The 20555-nt window shown below is 38.5% G+C and overlaps 1 protein-coding gene across 1 annotated transcript; it reads left to right on the forward strand.

The window, feature by feature from the left end:
• Positions 1–10995: 10995 nt before the first annotated feature.
• NPY1R (neuropeptide Y receptor Y1) lies at positions 10996–19724 on the forward strand. The gene is made up of 3 exons (XM_017525982.2): positions 10996–11389; positions 17002–17851; positions 17959–19724. Exons 2-3 carry the CDS (start codon positions 17147–17149, stop codon positions 18409–18411), a joined length of 1158 nt encoding a protein of 385 aa, XP_017381471.1. The 5' UTR covers positions 10996–11389; positions 17002–17146; the 3' UTR covers positions 18412–19724.
• Positions 19725–20555: the final 831 nt, after the last annotated feature.

Below are 20555 nucleotides of genomic sequence, written 5' to 3' on the forward strand. Positions count from 1 at the left end.
TTTGTTTGGGAAAAAAAGAAAAACAGTACACAGCTCTTTCTTTGCACCTTTTTTAAAGTAAGGAAGCGTGGAGGTGGGGAGGTTGACATAATGTTCAGGAGTGGCAAGGGAGTCTGCAGGGATGCGGAATAGAAGGGAAGTGTCCCCACTCCCAGGAGTGGCAGCTGTGGGTGTGGGCAAGCGGCGGGAGCAGGGGAGTGAGGCTAAAATGAAATCAACGCTTCTCAAGGCTATATTCAATAGCAAAGAGAAGACGAAGGGCTAAAAACGAGTTGTCATAGGTTAAAAAAAAAAAGACGGCAAAAAAACCCACACAAAAGAAGAAGAAGAAGAAGAAGAAAAAAAAAACCTGTCCTCCTGTTCCTTCTCAACATGATTTCCAGCCCTAATGTTTCCAAATCTGTATTGCGCAGGTTTGCTTTATTTTTAGCTAATCATTAGTTGGCAGGTACTTTAGGCTTGTGTGTATATGTGCGTGTGCGTGTGCGTGTGTGTGTGTGTAAGAGAGAGAGAGACAGAGAGAAAGAGAAGGAAGGAAAGAGAGATTGGGGAGAGGTCCGTGTGTCTTTGGACACAGCTGTACCATGAGAAAGGGTGTAGTTATTGTACACTTTAATACTGAGAACTATTATGTAGCAGACAGCATCTCCTGCTGAGTAGAGTCCTGTGGGACTAGCTCTCTATAAACCGAACAGAACTCTACCCCTTGGGAGCAAAGTGACTTGTAATTCTAACATCTGGGGCAGCCATTACTGTTACACCAGAGGTCAGAGAAAATTTCTTGTGCGCCCTTTCTGCTGAATTTTAGCATTCAATACTCAGGGGATCTGTATAGACTGCCATTTCATCAGTCAAAGAGTCATCCAAGAGCTTTTAAAGAACTCAAGTAAACACATTGCTGTTATATCCTTGTATGTGCTATTTCTGAAATACTAGTATATTCTCCCCAAAAGTCTGACAGAATAGGCAGTCTGCACAGGCGTCTGGGATTCTGCAGTAGGGAGCAGAAGATGAAAGTGTCAAGAAGGGATGACCTTGAGAAAACAAGGCTTGTTTTTTAGACTTTCTTAGCTCTACCATCTCTACAGTTAATGCAATACACATTGCTACATAAATTTCTACCCTTCCATCTCTTACAGTCATAACATGTACACTTCAAATACACATTGTCGGCTGGGCACGGTGGCTCACGCCTGTAATCCAGCACTTTGGGAGGCTGAGGCAGGCAGATCACCTGAGGTAGGAAGTTCGAGACTAGCCTGACCAACATGGTGAAACCCCGTCTCTACTAAAAATACAAAAATTAGCCAGACATAGTGGCAGGCGCCTGTAATCCCAGCTATTTGGGAGGCTGAGGCAGGAGAATCGCTTGAACTTGGAAGGCGGAGGATGGAGTTAGCCAAGATCCCCCATTGCACTCCAGGCTGGGCCACAGAGTGAGACTACATCTTTTAAAAAAAGTAAAAATACGCATTGTCTTAAAAACAACTTCCAAGTGAACCCCATTGTGACTGTCTTTCAAAACACTAGACTATGCCGCAGGCTTTTGCATGTTAAAAGTATAAACCAAATCTTATTTTTTCTTTTCCGCAGCCTTGTTTTCTATTTTGATGATCTGAACCTTTAGGTTGAAGTCACTGTTAGTAGAGTATTGAAAGTAAAAGGCCATGTGCCATTGATACAGAGATTCTAATTAACCTGACCATATTCCCTTCCCACTGCACCCACAAACAAGCAAGCCTCAAAAGTGGGAGTCGGCATTTCTTCATTAAATGCACATGATATTACATAGTATTAAGGACACATGTAATGGACAAGTTATTAAGAATTTTTTTGTTTTGAGAAAATTATCAACGTACAAATTTAAGCAATATGCTACATAAAGAGGAAGATACGGAGATAAGTGTGCTTCTACCTTGAAATTTCCCAGGAAGAATTCAAGACTGAGCATCATTACTCTTCGTAGAACATAATAACTTCATTTTTATTGTATGGAGTAACATTTAAGCAGAGGGGAATACCAGAACAGAAATAGTAATGTTCACCTCTGTTTTATGCATTTTTCCTACTCATTATTTATAAAATGCTCATTTGGGAAATTAAGTTGGATTTTACACATGTTACAAAATTGAACTGGTTATCTCCCTGTTATTATGGTTCATTATCAGTTATGAAAGGTAAAAGTTAAAGGCCACTTGGGACTCCTAAGACTAATTATTGAACAATAAAACAGTCACCCAACAATTCCTGGGGTAAGATTTTGCTGAGGAACATGACTGTGGTTTTGTCAAAGCTACTGTTAACATTTTAATAAACAGCTACCATTTGTGGTGAGCAAGTTCTAAAGCGCTTTTGTATAATCTCAAATGATATTTGATTTTGATGTATTAGTTATAGAGGTAGTAGGGGTAAATAAACTAGAGAAAAAAGTATTATTTTACTTTATGCATTTATTTCTCTGAGATCTTTGTTGTATTCCTTAAGAGTAAATATTTCTTCATTCACCTTTTCTATCACGGTAAATTTAAGTCCTTAATACATAAAAGATGTGTTATCAAAAATATTTTTTGATGCTCATGCTGTATTGATTTCTTTGGAATAGTAATAATTTGTCATGCAAATAAATATTTAGGATTTAAAATGAGGAGCTAACTTATTGTGACATACATGATTCTTTTTTTTTCAGAGAACAAAAGCTATTGTAAAAAAAGGTTAGCCCAAGTATTGTGTACATAAAGTCAATTTCCCAGGCAACTCAATGACACTCGTGAGGTCCTATGGAGGCACCATTAACATTTTATTGACTTCTGATAAACGCTGTGCTCCTTCAGCAACACTATTTATCCTTTTGATGCTCTAATGATTTGACCATAAAGCAGTGTCTGATTTGCAGAAAGAATACTCAATTCTTTTTAATAGTAAATATCCATGTTAAAAATACACACAGACGTAGGTGTGATACAGATGTATTTTATATGTTCATACATTACATACATATTTTATAATAGACGCTTATCAGAACACCTGAGTTATAGCCAGGCTTAATCTCAAATTAATGGTGTGGCTTTCCACAAGGCACTTGATTTTTCAGTCTTCACTTCCTTTGTCTGTAAAATTAAATATTTTGAATCGAAGATCTGAAGTCCCTTTGAGACCCGACTACTTATGGCTTTATGCCATTAATGAGCATGCATTACAGATATATGTGTAGAAAAATCATCTTTTTACATCTCCAGAAAAATTTGATAGCCATAGACATTGTTTATTTTCCCTCTATGTTAAAATTTACAAAGAAAATACTGTTGCTAAATTTTCCATTATTGCTGGCACATTCTTTTCCCTGCAGATAGTAATAACTATATTTCATTTATTCATTTCAAAAAGTTATGTCTGCTTACATATCAATACTTCATTCTTATATTATTTTTAAGTTTTGTAACACAAATATATGTACAAGAAGACAGCATGAATTCCTTTGACAATATAACATTTTATTATGTAAATCCATATATAGGCCACATAATTATTTCCTTTTGTAGTTCAAAACTCCTCTGAGAAAAGTATCCTCTAATATTTTTAAAAAGTGTCCATTTCCTATTTTTTGTAGTTAATATTTTAAATCTAGTTATAAGTCTAAATATAGCTTTACTATATTTATGTGCAAATGAAAGGGAAACAGTTTATTTATTTATTTTTGGTATGTTGGTTTGTTTTAGTCTTTAAAAAGAATGTCTACAGAACTGTTCAAAGCATAAGCCCAGGATCAAAAGTTGAATGATGTGCTCCTCGAAAATGTATGTTACCATATTCTTAGTTTTATCATTCTCACAGGTAACTCAGCTATTAAAATATTTATTGAACAGGTAGAAAAATATGAGACCTTTCCTCAAGTAGATATTACAAGCATTTTCAAAGGAAATAGGGTCCATATTCAAGTTTACACCTAATAGAGGATGTGGAGCTAACAGATAAGAATATCCAAAAATATGAGGCAGATCATCAGAAGGAGAGTATTAGTAAGCAAACTATGCATAAAATGTATATGCATAAAGTAGCAATCATCCATCATAGCTGCAAATGCTGAAGACACTTTTTTAATGTCTGAGATGAACAAATGGGCTTGATTTGTGATATTCAAAATTTGTAGTCCTACCCTATTCCTAGATTTTCAGTCTTTCAACAAAACTTGTTTAGTATCTTATGATGTGTCAAATACCCTTCCAAGCTCCTAAGCTTAAGAGATGAAAAAAAATAGTCACTACCAGTAAGAGATCAGAGTATAGTCATAGATATGTGCAACTACATAATTAACAGCAATACAATGTGATAAGTCTGCAGTTGAAATAAACTTTAGGTTTATTTATTCATATTCCTAGGCAATTCATTCCTAAAAATAAACTGGGGATACAACAGAGGGTTTTATAGCTGAGAAGACACTTGAACTGAAATGTGAAGGGTTGGTAAGAGTTAAACATGCAGATGGAGAGGGGATGGAGAGGCGAGAAGTCTTGTAATAGCATGAAGGTGAGAGAGTATGTGGCATTCAGAATCATGCAAATGGTTCCATGTGACTGCAGTGTATGGGGTAAGGGATCATACTGAAAGTGTTGAATAAAAAGGATGTCTTTGGACCTTCAATTGAAACATCTGGATGGAAAGCAGCTAAAAGATTTACGGGGGAGAGTTGATATGACCGGACGGCTGTGAAAGAAGCTGCTGGATTTACACCATTTAGCAGAGAAATAAGTAGAGTTTGATGGAGGTGAAAGAACACACGTGAGAGATATGTGGGAGATACAATCACTGGTAGTCTGAGACCAGTGGGATTTGTGAGTGAGAGTGAGAGAGAGGGGAATACTTGGGACGATTCTTAGGTTCCGGGTTGAGGGAGAAGAATGACACTGCTGGTCAGATCCATGAGCAGAGAAGCCCAAAAGAAGCATACTGTCGAGAAAACCTGAGTGGGATCTGTACTTTTGGTAAAGAATGAGGGTTATGTACCTGCAAGGATGTCATTGATGGCAGAGGTATGTTTGTATGTTAAGAATGAGAAAAGGAGAAGATTAAGATTGGGATCTCTGGTAAATTCTGGTAATTTGGGGGTTGATCAAGGAAGAAACAGGACCACTAAAAACACAAGTTTATTTGGGTAGCACTTGCAGAAGATTGCAAGAGAACTTCCCTGGGGTTACCGCCTAGAAGGGTCAGAAGGGAAAAGCAGAGAGGAGACTTACATGTCTGGGAGATGTCACTCAGCACTAAGCTGGGGAGCCTATGTGTCAGGGTGTGCTGAAGGGAGCTGTGGTTTGGTGTCTTTCACAGCTACAAGATTTGTCTTATTTATGGTTAGCAGACGTTGGGTGGAGTTCCATGGGGCATGTAAAGAAGGTGGGCTCTAAATGGGCTAAAATTCATTTATTTTTGACTATATTTAGAGCAATGAAATGTGTGAGATTTTGATGTGGTGCTGGCAGGCTTTGGGCTAAGGGCCTTAGCCTGCTGTGGAGAAGCAAACAGTATGGGGACCATTTTAGGCTATCACACACAGACCGTCTCTGGCCTATTTACAAAACAGAATCCTAGGGAGAAAAACACCTAAGAAGTAGATGGAAATAGTAGATCTTGGGAGAGATGACTGAGCAGCAACTAATGAAGAAAAGCCTGAAGTGTGGAGTTAGTGAAGTCAAAGGAAAAAAAGATTCCAGAAACAGTGGGTGCTCAATTGAGTCCATTGCTACATTAAGAATAAACACGAGAAAGTCTGAATCGTGTTCATTGGCTTTCGTCCTTAGCATCCTGGGCAGAAGCAAATTCAGGTGGGTCATATTTGAGGAAAAAATGAGGTGACAGTAAATGTACCTTATTCTTCTCAAAGAAGCTGGCCAGGAAAGAGAAGCAGCTAGGGAAGATGTGACTCCGGCAAGAGAGTTACTATGAGAAAGAGATGAACAATTTTAGTTTGGTCTTTATTTTAGTCCTAAGCTAAGAAAAGTGAATTGTTGAATAAACAGGTATTGCAGCTATTTTATTGTTGTTTCACAAATGTTCCTCAAACTTAGTGGAATGCAACTCATAGATCTTATGCTCATGGACTGAATGGGTCAGCACCTCAGAAGAGTGCATTGGCATGGCTTGTCCATCACATGGTGCTTGGGGCCTCAGCTGGGAAACCTCAGTGGGATGGGTTGAGTCAAAGCCTGGGGTTGAAACAGCTGGGTTGGCGGATCTACTGCCAAAGGAGGGACTTGAAAGTTAGGTGGTAAATACGGTATGGCCTTTAACTATCTCAAAAATAAGGAGTCCATTGCGACTGAGGGTATGAGGTGGGAAGCTTGGAGAGGGGTGGATTTTCAAAATAGCTTCTAAGAGGAGAGAGATTGGTAATCACCTAAGCCAAGGCATTTCTGGGTAATATTTAAGGCTCAATGAAGGTTTGGAATTTGTGGTTGCAATAATCTGCACAGTGGAGTTTTTACCTATTTGCTATGCTAGTGGAGAGCGGCAGCTAAACAATCTTGTAAGATCAGATGGGTCCTATTATACCATTGACCATCCTTAGATATTTGTACTCTTTCTAGATGTATTTGTATCTGGGGAAAGGAAGCAATAGCTAGACCTTAAACAAAGGAATGAAAGGAAGATACTTACTTTAGCAAAATGATGCCCCAGAGCATTTCATACCACTTTTGCATGCACCTGCTTGTGCTATTATTTAGGTGTACAAAAAAAAAAAAAAAAACTTTCTCCTTTGTATTTGTTTATTTATTTAGAGACGGAGAGTATCACTCTGTCACCCAGGCTGGAATTCAGTGGTGCAATCTCAGCTCGCTGCAGCCTCCACCTCCTCGGTTCCAGTGATCTCCTGCCTCAGCCTCCCAAGTAGCTGGAATTACAGGCGCCTGCCACCATGTCCGGCTAATTTTTATATTTTTAGTAGAGATGGGGTTTCACCATGTTGGCCAGGCTGGTCTCAAACACCTGACCTCAGGTGATCTGTCCGACTCGGCCTCCGATTGCAAGCATAAGCCACCACACACTACCTTTCTCCTGTCTTTGGAAAAAATTACACCTTCATGGCTTTACTTTATAGGCCGAGTCTGATCTATTTATATTGGCCATCTGAAGCAATGTGCTGTGAAAAAGTCTAATACCAAGCTTGAGATTTTGGGGAGTGGGAGTCAGGGGCAAGATGAACAATTAGCGATGTTTGTCACAGATGATGGGAGCTGTGATGGTGGTATTCTTACTCGATCTTTTTACCAGCTATTCCTACCTTGTCTCTTCAAAAGAAGATATGAAGGGTATAGTAATAATAAGTATTAAACACAAATAGTGACAGTGGCAAAACTCCTTTCATTATATCAGGTAGTAAAAACATAATGTTATGGTTTTATAATATAACATTACACTTTTTTTGAATGCCTAAAGGGTATCTGACAGTATGAGGCATGCAGAAAAATATTTGGCTGTTTATTAAATTTTAAGATCCTACTTGTCTAGAGCTTTAGTGTGATAGAGTTTTTTAAAATGCCCCGAAATATGTAGCCCATGTGACAATATGAGGACTTTACTGAAAGGCATGTGCATTTCAAATCAAGATCAAGAGAAAATCCACAAATAGTATTGCATGTTTTCTACACAAGGGAGATCATTGAATTGTCTGTGAACTTGTATACTAACATTGTTAACTAAATTTATCGTTACTTTTTTCTGCTAGTTAATGCTCTTCAAAAGTCAGATGAATAAAATGATTGTACTGACTATTTGATTGTGCAGATCAAGTCAAAACTTTTTACCTACTATACTTCATTGGCTTTAAGAGGAGGCTTAAAAAGCATTTTTATACTTTAATATTCACTTGCAATTGATGGTAGGCCATTGCTTTACTGAAAGTTTTTTTTTTTTTTTTTTGTTTTGTTTTGTTTGGTTTTGTTTGGTGGTGCATAAAATAACATTGTACCTTAAGTTCTTGGGCATCAAAGATCCAAAGAAATTCAGCAAGTGAGTCACAGTAAGAAGGAAAATGTTGACACAATCAATTCATAGAATATGAGCTGATTCACTAACATGCTTCATCATAGTTCTATCCGCATGGAATTACCCCCTTATCAATGTCATCTACATTTTAGGTTTCACGTGTAGTGTTAATGCCTATTAAGATTCTTCTGAATGACAATTCATGATAATTTACCTGTATGAAGGCCTGGTAGCATTTCAGGAACTTTAACCCTTGTAGCAGAAATTCCTCAGAAGACCAGTAAAGTAATTAGTATGTTTCACTTTCAATAGCAAGCATATTGTCACACTTTTATTTAAATAGCTATTGAATCATGGAATTTAAAGGCTAAGCCAGGCCATAAAGTTGTTCCATTGTTTAGAATATAAAACTTAGATTTACAGAGATTTAATGAGTAGATCCTATTCCTCAGTTTAAACAACAGAGCAAGACTCTTGTCCAAGAGAACGTGAGAATAGGTCATTAATATAATTCTTCTTGGTATATAGGTCAGGCTTTTATGAAATTACAGAAGGAAATATGCAGGATTAAAGAAAAGAAATCCCTAGCAAAGATGAAGTTTTATCTAATTTGAATCCAAAATAGGAAAGTATGCAGCTGATTATTCACCTGAGTAGAAAAATAAATGATCTTAAAATTGGAATGAGGAAACTCTTCAATACATATTTTCGAAGAAATTCAAACTACTTTGCATATTTCAAATCTTCCATAAAATCACATTATTGGAGGATGTTATGTTGTGTTTCGTTATTGGACTATGCCTAATTTCTCAATTTTTTACGTTGGAAAGAATCCTAGTAAATAATATTCCTAAAGAATTATATAATTTTGGTATTGAGCCTTTTCTTTCCTTCATTTCTTCCTTTCTTCCTTCATTCCTTCCTTCCTTCCTCCTTCTCTCCCCCCTCCCTCCTTTCTTTATTTTTGACAGAGTCTTGCTCTGTCACCCAGGCTGCAAGTGCAATGGCTTGATCTCGGCTCACTGCAACCTCTACCTCCCAGGTTCAAGCAACTTTCCTGCCTCAGTCTCCTGAGTAGCTAGGATTACAGGTGCACACCACCACACCCAGCCAATTTTTGCATTTTTAGTAGAGATGGGGTTTCACCATGTTGGCCAGGTTGGTGTTGAACTCCTGACCTCATGATCCACCTGCCTTGGCCTCCCAAAATGCTGGGATTATAGGCATGAGCCACTGACCCACAGCCACTGTTGAGCATTTCAGAACTTCTGTTTGTTCCATAAATTTGTCATAGAAAAGAGTCTTTGAGAGCAATGATCTTTCAAAGATTGGTATTTGACATTAATAACTCAAGAATGCAGTTTCATAGATTTGCCTTAGGGAGAACACTTCATAAAAATTGAGTTAATAAAATGATAAAATACAATGGCCATAATAGTTTAAACCTCTTGCAAACATGCCTTCATTAGCATTCTTGGAAAATAAAGTATAGTAGCTGAGTCCAAATTATATTCTCAAGCCCAAAATATTTGCTGACATAACACAATTTTCTACATAAAAATATATTCTTAGTAGAGAATTAAATTACTTCATTTGTAATTCTTACAGCAGGCTAAAGATAGCCAATTTGATGATCAAAACCATGGGGAAAACTTCCTAAGAATAGAATGTGACTTAAGGGAATGGAGTAGACAGAGGATGCATAGAAACCTGAATGGATATTAGTTATTGCTCCTGGAAGGAACTGAAATTCCTAAATTGTGCCTTTTTCATCCTTGGTTAAAAAAAAAAAAGTGTCTATATATATGTGTGTGTGTGTGTGTGTGTGTGTGTGTGTGTGTGTAAATGAATCTGTTACATTGTTGTCATTTTGCTCTTCTTAACCATTAGAGATTTTTATATGTATGCTTATATCTGTCATACAGTAATAGTACAACCATCACATAATCATGACATTTTAATTCTTGGTTATAATCCCTCTCTAACTATATAAAAATATGTCTCGTGACACATATTTTCAAACGCTTTCTTGGAAAAACATCCAGAGGTTGTGTTTATCACTATCTCTATAAATAAGTGAGCTTATATTGAACTTTATGATTATTCAGCATGACAATCAAAAAAAGAAAACGTTTTTTAACAGTATCAAGTTTCAGGTGAGTCAATATGTCTTGGAATTTTATTTTTATTTTAATTAGAAGAAAGATTGCCATTAGAATTGTTTTGTAATGAAACCTTTATGAATTATCTGGGAAGTGCCCTGTATCTTTATTAGAAAGACTTCTTATTTTCAACACTTTTATTTGGAAGAAGTTCTACTAATCTGCATCAGTCCATCGTCTACATCGTGTGTGTGTGTGTGTGTGTGTGTGTGTGTGTGTGTGTGTGTACAACTTTGACTTCTGAAACTAGAATAGAATCAGGTAAAACCTCTAAGATCCGTGTGTCAGTAATTGGCCTGAATCATCGGGCACCATGATGGGGTTGGCCGCCCTCAACGTACTCTGTGTACATTCTATTTTTTCTCCATAATATTCGGTACTGTAGTAGATTAATCACCAAGGAAACTGCACTGACTCTTTTCGACCACCAGGGAAATATTCGGTTCATGGCTCTCCTCTAAAAAAAACTAAAAAGCAGCTAGGCGCTGGGAACAAATCTGACTCGATGTATTTTCTCAGTGGGCCAAAGAAAGGAGGGCCAAAAGGCCAGACTGCCTCATCTGAGATTGACTGCTTTGACTTTTTAAAAGTCTTTTCTGTGTTCACTTATAAATTGAGGAAAGCAAATTCTCGGCACTGGCATGAGAGTTATTTGAGCGTCACAAACGAAAACAAACAAACAAACAAAAGTATTAATGCCATTATTGTGGCGAATTTCTTGTTTTCTATTCCCGTAAATAGCGAGCCCTTGGATTCCTGGTTTGGGCTGGCGCCGGAGCTCTCCAGCCGGGTCTGACTTCGGCCACAAGATGGCACTGACCTGCCAACAAAGAAAAGCCCAGTGAGACCGACTTTTTCAAGCCTTGGGAAACTGCTCTGCCATCCCCGGAGCCAGGGACCGTGGGGACTCGGGCTTCCTTTGCCCAGCGCGGGGCTTCTGTGTCCAACAATGCGTGGCTCCTGTTGGATTGCTGTTCTTTCCAGAATTCCCAGGCAACGCTTCCCCGAGGTGTCACCTTTGTGAGGTGTTTGTGGGGCGGGGGGAGCTTCAGGCGCTACTTGCGGGGCGCCGTCACGTGATCCCGGGTTGAGGTGGAGTTCGGCTTTAAGGGGGCGTCTCTTCCTAGCTTCATCAATCTTTAGGATCTGAGCAGGAGAAATACCAGCGGATCTTTCCCCTCTCTGCTCCGTTCCATTCCCACCCTTCCCTCTTTAATAAGCAGGAGCGAAATAGACGAATTCCAAAGAGGGTAAGTTGCGACTTTATTCCTTTCCAGAGACTTTTGCGAAATCTCTCATTGAAGGATGAGAGGGGAAGAAAAACGATGCGGGTGTCCGACACTGGCTCTGGGGGACCGAGGTGGGGTCTCCCGCGCTGGCAGGTCGCAGGTCGCTCCCATCGGCGCACCGCTCGCGGGCTCCTGCCCCCAGGAGGGCACGGGGCCGACGCGGGAGAACGGAGACGGTGCGCGACGCCGGGTCCGGCTTTCCCACAGCCTGCTCCCGGGGAATTTCTGGATGGGACCCAAGTTTTCCTCTACCCAGGTTCTCTTTAAAAGGCTGAGGGTCTGGGAAGGTGCGCGAGTTCGTCTATCCCGCACCCGCTCATCTTCCGCCTGTGTCTGGAGCTGGCGGGTGGCGCCGACTCTGGCCGCTCCGGAGTTTTCGCGGAGTAACCGGCTGGGATGAGCCGGAGAACTGTGGGCTAGGCGCGTCGCCCGCCGTCGCCCGGGTCCCGCGGCAGGTGTCTGGCTGGGAGCGGGAGGAGGTGCGAGTAACCCCCGGCGCGGACCCCAGCGCGCACGCCCATCCCCACCTGCGGGTTCCGCGCGTCTCGGCTGCGGTGGAGCCGCGCTCCCCGGTGCTGGGCGCTTCGAGTGCGACGATGAGCCCTTGTAGACATCCGAAGCTTTTAGTCATCGGAGTTCTAATCATGGAACTCCTTAGCATTTTCTTTTAGAAAAGTTGGAGCATGGCTGGATTAGGAGATTGGGAATGGACAGGAGGTGGAAATGGCTTGACAGGGTGTCCCGTTGGTTCCCGGGTAGACTGGACAGATGGGAATGTTTTAAAGTCTGAGGTTGGGCCAAAGAGAGAGAATTGACTTTGGGTTTGGGATCTGCTCGTTTTTGGTTGTTTGTATCTTTTCTGTTTTGCCAGTCTCTTATCACTGGTAGGAAGGTTTTCTGATAAGTATGTGTGTGTTCCTGGAGCACAGGAAAAACCTAGGGGAGAGGAGCAAAAGAGAGTGTGTTTCCATGTACACACACACACACACACACACACACACACACACACACACTAGAGCACTCATTGCTTCCCCCACTCCTCATCCTATGAGAAAGCATGACTGGCGGGATGGCACACACAGACAGGGGACATGTGGCGCTTGTCTGCCAGGTCTTGAAACAGAACAGCAGTAGCTGTTAGTCCTAAGACCCTGGACCGGCTCTCTGGCGAAGCAAGCGAAGGCGCAGAAAGCTAACCCGACCGAGTTCCCCACCCAGGACTGAAGACTGTGTGCTTTTCAGTGACTACTGCTTTATTGGTCTTTGTTGTCTTAAGGCAGCAGTCTGTTGAACAAGCCCTCCCTGCTAGGAAGGAGCAGAGAATTATGTAACTCATTTAGATAAGCTAGCAGTAACTTTGGGAGGCTGTATGTAACAAGGCTGACATTTCTTTTCCAACACGGATGAGGTGAACAGCCAATCCTGAGTATTTGGGAAAAAAAAAATTATCTGCGGCAGGTTATGATCAGGGAGCTGTATTTTCAAGTAGTAACAGCACTGCGAAGAGAAAGCAATGAAAGGCCAGCATTCTAATTGGAAAGAAAGAAGAGGAAATTTCCCTCTGCAAGGGGGCTAATTTGCCAGCTGGTGATGTATGTAATGTTTCTGTTTTGTCTCTAGATGCACATGGCAGCTATACTGAAATTTAACAGTCCTTAATTTTTGTACTTTCTGTAGCTGCATAGCTTATTTTACACATTATATTAGAATAGTAAATATAAAATTATTTTCTTTTGCAAAGATAAATTCTTAGTATCATTATTTTGTGACAGTTATTCTTTCTTGAAATTATTCTAAAGTAAACTGAAAATACACATTTTATTTAATGCAGAATTGGTTTACACACTGAAATAGCTACCAAATGTGCACTTAGTAAAACAGGCTTGAAAACACCTTAAAAAAAAATAAAGTTTTCATTTTCTCTATAGCTAAGTTAACTTCTACCTAGTAAGAAAAAGCCTTCCTCACTGGGCATGCCTATTAAATACAATTTCAAAGGCATCAGACTAGAGCTTCAGTATGTTTACCTGAACTCATCTGTAAGAAAGCTATATTTGTAGCCTGTACTTGCAATAATTTAATGTCTGCATGAATTCTTATATGTATTCATATTTGCCAAAATCAGTCAGTGGACAGAATATTTCTGTGTTTCTTTCTCTCCATGGTATTCATCTTGGTCTCTGCCCCCATTATTTCTCACTAAAATTAGTGCACTGCCTTCCTAATGAATCTCACCACTTCTTCTCTTTCCTTAAATGTGTTGAAAACAGCAGCTAGAATAGTAATTTTAAAATAACAGTCATATAACTTCACACTTTTCCCAGAGACTCTCCAGAGGTTCCCCAGCTCTCTCAGGATTAAAAGCAAAGATTGTTTAAAGAAAAAAAAAGGCCTACACAGTCTGTACCTTCTCTCTTTAGACTTTGCAATTAATTTCCTAAGGGTCTCTCCCTTATTTATCTACTTCTCATTATTACTTAGTACACCAATTACACTGAAGCCTTAAGGATTTTTGTTCTTTCCATATGGGATGCAAGCCCTGAGATACTTATGTGGCTTCCCTACTCACCACTCCTCTCAGGTCTTAACATTTCTTCTTCTTAGATAGTCAGAGGCCATCTTTTACAGTCAAGTAATAAATTGCAGCTCCCGAAAATCCCAGAATCCCAGCTCCTCTTTTTCTCTCTCCCTCTTTTTTTGGTCTCACTCTGTCATCCAGGCTGGAGTGCTGTGGCCTCATCATGATTCAGTGAAATCTCTGCCTCCCAGATTCAAGCTATTCTCCTGCCACAGCCTCCCGAGTAGCTGGGACTACAGGTGCACTCCACCCCACCTGGTTAATTTTTGTATTGTTAGTAGAGACAAGGTTTTACCATGTTGGCCAGGATGGTCTCGAACTCTTGACTTCAGGTGATCCGCCTCAGCCTCCCTAAATGCTGGGATTCCAGATGTCAGCCACCTCGCCTGGTCCCCGAGTCCCTCTTTCTTGCTTTCCTTTTCTTTATAACACTATTATCATCTAGCATGCTATATCTTTTACTAATTTTTTTCTTGTCTTTCTCTGCCCATAAGACTAGAAACTCAGTGAAAAGGTCACATTCTCTCCAGTAAAATCATGCCTAACACAAAATAAATGTTAATTAACATTTGTTGAATAAATTTTCTTTTCAGGAATAATTTTTTTACACAAAGTGTTACATATTCCCCCATATACATGACCTACAATGGCTGTTTTAATTAACATACATTTTGCATGTCCAAGGACTATGATGAAATTGAGCTATTGATGTTAGGATTAATGTACTCAAGAACCTACTACTCCAACCATGAATGTTATATCAGTCAACACAGTTTTATTCCAAATCTAAAACTTGCAAGTTACTATGAAGTATGCACAATGCCTATCTCAAAGATGTTATATTAAAAATGAGAGGAACCAATTAAGGATTCTAGGTACTAAATGGTGCTTGGAAAGATGGGTAGAGTTTGGATTGGTGGTGGGAGAGAGAGAACACTCAGCAAGAAGAATGGCAGAGGTGGAAATGCAGAGCTATATTTGGTAGACTGTGAACAGACTCGCCTGCCTAGAGCAGGGAATTCACATTGGGATTATTAAAGTGTAGAAGAGAGGTATAATGCAGAGGTCTGAATGTGTCAGGCTGGGGAATGTACTTAATGTTCCATCCCTCGTGTCTCATACCAGGGTCCTCATTCACCTGCTGGCACTTGGTAACACGGATAAAAGGGAATGTGCTTTCTCCTCTTCTGCTAGTTTTACTTTAAATAATGAAGGGAAACTTATAATCGATAAGTAATGTTAAGTATCTCTATAGTAACTTAAATAGGAAATATGATGCTAAATTTTTTTGAATTCTTAAAATAAGAGATTTCCAAATAATTTGAAGTTATTGCTTCTTTAAGTTTGTTCTTAAGCTCTGACATTCACTGATCATTCTTTCTGCCTTTGGAATTCTTGAGAGAAAAAGTGTGGTTATCACATAAATATTAGGGAGTTGTTACAGGTTGATGCACAGAGGAAGAGAGAACCAGGTTTCTAATAACATTCGTATCTGAAATCGTTCTATTACCATTCTTTAATATTTTCATTCTGACTTCATTATAGCAACGCTTACTTTATTCCTCTTAAGTTTTATAAGGCCAAATTATGGTTCAATAATTTAAAAAACCCTCATGTTCTAGAAAGCAAAAACATTAAAGGAAAGGTTCATTAGAGGTATTATGTAAAAGGCAAATGCTTTTTTTGTTCATTAAATTTCTTATCTTTCTTTCCATGGAAGTAAGTCTGCATGGTTTTCTTTATTGGTCTTATTTAAGAAAGAAAAGAATGCAATTAGGTTTCCTAACACAGGCATGATGGCCTGTTAATTAACATAAAAAAATCCCATCTCACATATTTATGTAGTAATCTAGGGAAAATCAGACTTATTTTTAAAAAGGAGTTCTTAAAATAATTTAAAACTCCTTTAAACTCTCTACAAGTCTGTGATTTATGTTGTTAATAAGAGAAAAATACATCACAAAATGCTGTGAAAAGTCAAAATTACAACAAAATTCTAGATCCTTGTATTGGACCCACATATAATCTGGTGGGGAGGGAAGATATTTACATGAATAATACCTTAGAAATCCTTGAAACTTCTAACATAGTAATAAAATAATAGACTCTTAAAGTTTGAATCTCCTAAACAATGGAAAAACTCTCTGACCTGGTCTTTCATACAGTGGTCATAAGCTTTTGTATACGGAACACTTGCTAAATTTGCAGCATTTAATTCCATTTTATTAAACATTTGTTCCACTTAATGATGTGTTTTAAAAAATTAATGTGCACCTCTTGGTCCTACTTTTAACTTGTGCATATAATGAGATGTAACATCCTAAGCTCAATTCTCTGTGTTCTACATGCTACCCATTAAAATACTAGAAGACATCTGTACCATTCCTACCAATTGTTTTCTGGATTAAACATTGTCTAGTCTCTCGATAGTCATTCATGGCAAAGTTTTTTGATGTTTCACTCTATTGATCATCTTTTGTTGAATATAATTCTACTGAATCTGGCTTAAAAAGCAGCCCAGTGTACGTATAGTGGAGCTGTTACTACAACTTGACCTTGACATGAATTCTTTCATTTGTATAGCATAAGGAAGAATTCAATAATTTATTTTGTTTTGCTTTGTTTATTTTTCTTATGTTTTAATCTGTGCATTAAGTGGGTTTTATTCATTTATATTCTTGCAGTGTTTATGAATGTGCTGTTACTATTGTTTATGCAAGACTTGGGGCATAAGACATATATAGTCCTTACTGACTTATAGACCACTATGTTTTACTAAGACTTGTTCTGTATGCAAGTCCAGTTAAAAACTTTTACAGGATTTTTCTTTATTCAGTATGTTTGCACCGTTTCTGCTATTTTAGAAAGATGTTTACAAAATTACATTTTGTTTATTTATTTCAGTGTGTTCACTTTAAAGAGTTCTATGAGTCAGAATTCATTCTGACTGCCCTCAATAAAATTAGTAATGCAATTGGTAATTTTCTCTTTACAGATTGTTCAGTTCAAGGGAATGAAGAATTCAGAATAATTTTGGTAAATGGATTCCAATATGGGGAATAAGAATAAGCTGAACAGTTGACCTGCTTTGAAGAAACATACTGTCCATTTGTCTAAGATAATCTATAACAACCAAACCAATGAAAATGAATTCAACATTATTTTCCCAGGTTGAAAATCATTCAGTCCACTCCAATTTCTCAGAGAAGAATGCCCACCTTTTGGCTTTTGAAAATGGTGATTGTCATCTGCCCTTAGCCATGATATTTACCTTAGCTCTTGCTTATGGAGCTGTGATCATTCTTGGTGTCTCTGGAAACCTGGCCTTGATCGTAATCGTCTTGAAACAGAAAGAGATGAGAAATGTTACCAACATCCTGATTGTGAACCTTTCCTTCTCAGACTTGCTTGTTGCCATCATGTGTCTCCCCTTTACATTTGTCTACACATTAATGGACCACTGGGTCTTTGGTGAAGCAATGTGTAAGTTGAATCCTTTCGTGCAATGTGTTTCAATCACTGTGTCCATTTTCTCTCTGGTTCTCATTGCTGTGGAACGACATCAGCTGATAATCAACCCTCGAGGGTGGAGACCAAATAATAGACATGCTTATGTAGGTATTGCCGTGATTTGGGTCCTTGCTGTGGCTTCTTCTCTGCCTTTCCTGATCTACCAAGTATTGACCGATGAGCCATTTCAAAATGTAACACTTGATGCATACAAAGACAAATACGTGTGCTTTGATCAATTTCCATCAGACTCTCATAGGTTGTCTTATACCACTCTCCTCTTGGTGCTGCAGTATTTTGGTCCACTTTGTTTTATATTTATTTGCTACTTCAAGGTAAGAAAACTTTTTTTTCCCCTATCATTTCCATTTTTACCTTCATTACACAGAATTCCTCATTAAATGAGTGGTTCTATTTAAACTTATTTTTTTTTCCTCCATAGATATATATACGCTTAAAAAGGAGAAACAACATGATGGACAAGATGAGAGACAATAAGTACAGGTCCAGTGAAACCAAAAGAATCAATATCATGCTGCTCTCCATTGTGGTAGCATTTGCAGTCTGCTGGCTACCTCTTACCATCTTTAACACTGTGTTTGATTGGAATCATCAGATCATTGCTACCTGCAACCACAATCTGTTATTCCTGCTCTGCCACCTCACAGCAATGATATCCACTTGTGTCAACCCCATATTTTATGGGTTCCTGAACAAAAACTTCCAGAGAGACTTGCAGTTCTTCTTTAACTTTTGTGATTTCCGGTCTCGGGATGATGATTATGAGACAATAGCCATGTCCACCATGCACACAGATGTTTCTAAGACTTCTTTGAAGCAAGCCAGCCCAGTGGCATTTAAAAAAATCAACAATGATGATAATGAAAAAATCTGAAACTGCTTTATAGCCTGCGGTCCCGGATAACATCTGTTTAAAAACAAGCACAACTTGCAACATACTTTGATTACTTGTTCTCCCAAGAAATGGGGTTGAAATCATTTGAAAATGACCAAGCTTTTGTGTCTTGCTTTTTACTGCTTTTGTTATAGTTGTCCTAATTACATTTGGAACAAAAGCTGTGGGCTTTGGAATCTTCTGGCAGTAGATTTGACCAGATATCTATGAAGTGCATCTTGTGAATTTATGAATATAATGTAAAGACTTTTATACTGTATTTATTGGAATGAAATTTCTTTAAAGTATCTCTATTAACTGACTTCAGAAGTACTTGCCATCCAATACTGTCATTAGATTGGGTCACTTTGATTAGGTTAGATTGTCAATAGATTGGGCCATCCTTATTTTATGATAGGCATCATTTTAGTGTGCTACAGTAGTAACAGTATGAAAAAGCAGCATTCAGGGGCCAAAAGAGAGTCTGAAGTCATTCAGAAGTGGTTTGAGGTTTCTTTTCGGTTTTTGGTGTGTATATGTGTGTGTTTTTTTCATCTTAAGGGAGGATTTAATTTGCTCCTAATTGTCACTTAAATGAAAAGTTAAAAATGAATAAAAGTACATATTTCTCAGCTGCAAATATTATGGGGAATTGAGGCACCCACAGGAATGAAGAGACAAAGCAACTCCCTAACTTCAAAACTATTTTGGTACTTGACAACAAGAACATTTCAGAGTAATTAATTTAATAATGTAAATTAGTATTGCTGCAAATGGTTAAATTGTATTCATTTGAATTGATGGTCAAGAGATTTTCCATTCTTTACAGACTGTTCAGTGTTTGTCAAGCTTCCTGGCATAGATATGTAACTCAAAAGGCATTTCCGCTTACAATATATAGAAACAAAATGTGTTTCCATACAGCAGTGCCTATATAGTGACTGAGTTTTAACTTTCAGTATCCATCTTTCAAAGTAGGTAACACCAAGGTACAATGTTAAAAGAATATTCACTTCACCTAGCAGGGAAATACACAAAAACTGAGAATACTTCATATAGCCTCTTTTAACTTGTATAAACTGTGTGACTCGTGGTGTCTTATAAATAATGCACCGTAAAGATTACTGAATAGTCGTTTCATGTTAATGTGCCTAATTTCATGTATCTTGTAATCATGATTGAGCCTGAGAATCACTTGGAGAAACTACATTTTAAAGAACAAGACATACTTCAATGTATTATATAGGTAAAGTATTAAATGTGTTTGATTGTAGAAGGGCTTTATTAAAATCAATATTGTTTTTGCTTTTTCTGAGGAGTCTCTTTCAGTTTCATTTTTCTCATCCCACGATTTCCCTCCCATGATATTCCCAAAGCATCCTGTATCTGCTTGCTACTGAAACATAACCACTGATGTGATATAACCATCGATGGCTGTGGTGTAGTCATTGATGGTGGAAACTTGATGTAGTATAGCCATTAATGGCTCAGTCTCCCTCTCTTGCTAGATTGTAGGCTTCTTTAAGCCAAGAATCATTGAACATGACTGTCCCCAGTGCATATAGCACAGTGCAAATACTTAGAAGCTTTTTCAAAAGCTATTTCTAAAACAAATGAATAATTAATGACCAAGTTTCCTTCTTTCTCATTCATAATCCTATGGAATGTATGTCCTACAGTGCTCTCGGATCCTTCCTCCTAAGGTTAATCGTTACCAAGAAGATGTTTTCTCTTTTATTACATTATTTTCTTTTCTAAACTAAGCAAAAGGACATTTTAGATTTTAGAAATTTGAGTTATCAGCCCTATAACTCAAACAAATATCACACTTTTTACATTGAATGGTAATATGAAATCAAATTATAGCCTAAGAATGTTCTTTAGTTGACCAAAAAAAAAAAAAAAAAACAACTAATTTGGCTGGGCATGGTGGCTCATGCCTGTAATCTCAGCTTTTAGCACTTTGGGAGGCCGAGACGGGCAGTTCACTTGAGCTCAGGAGTTTGAGACCAGGCTGGCCAATGTGGTGAAACCCTGTCTCCATTAAAAATACAAAAATTAACCAGGTGGGGTGGGGCTCAGCCTCAGGAGGCTGAGGCAGGAGAATCGCTTAAACCCGGGAGACAGAGGTTGTGGTGAACTGA

Source organism: Cebus imitator, unplaced genomic scaffold, assembly GCF_001604975.1.
Source record: "Cebus imitator isolate Cc_AM_T3 unplaced genomic scaffold, Cebus_imitator-1.0 Scaffold40, whole genome shotgun sequence".
Taxonomy (NCBI): Eukaryota; Metazoa; Chordata; class Mammalia; order Primates; family Cebidae; genus Cebus; species Cebus imitator.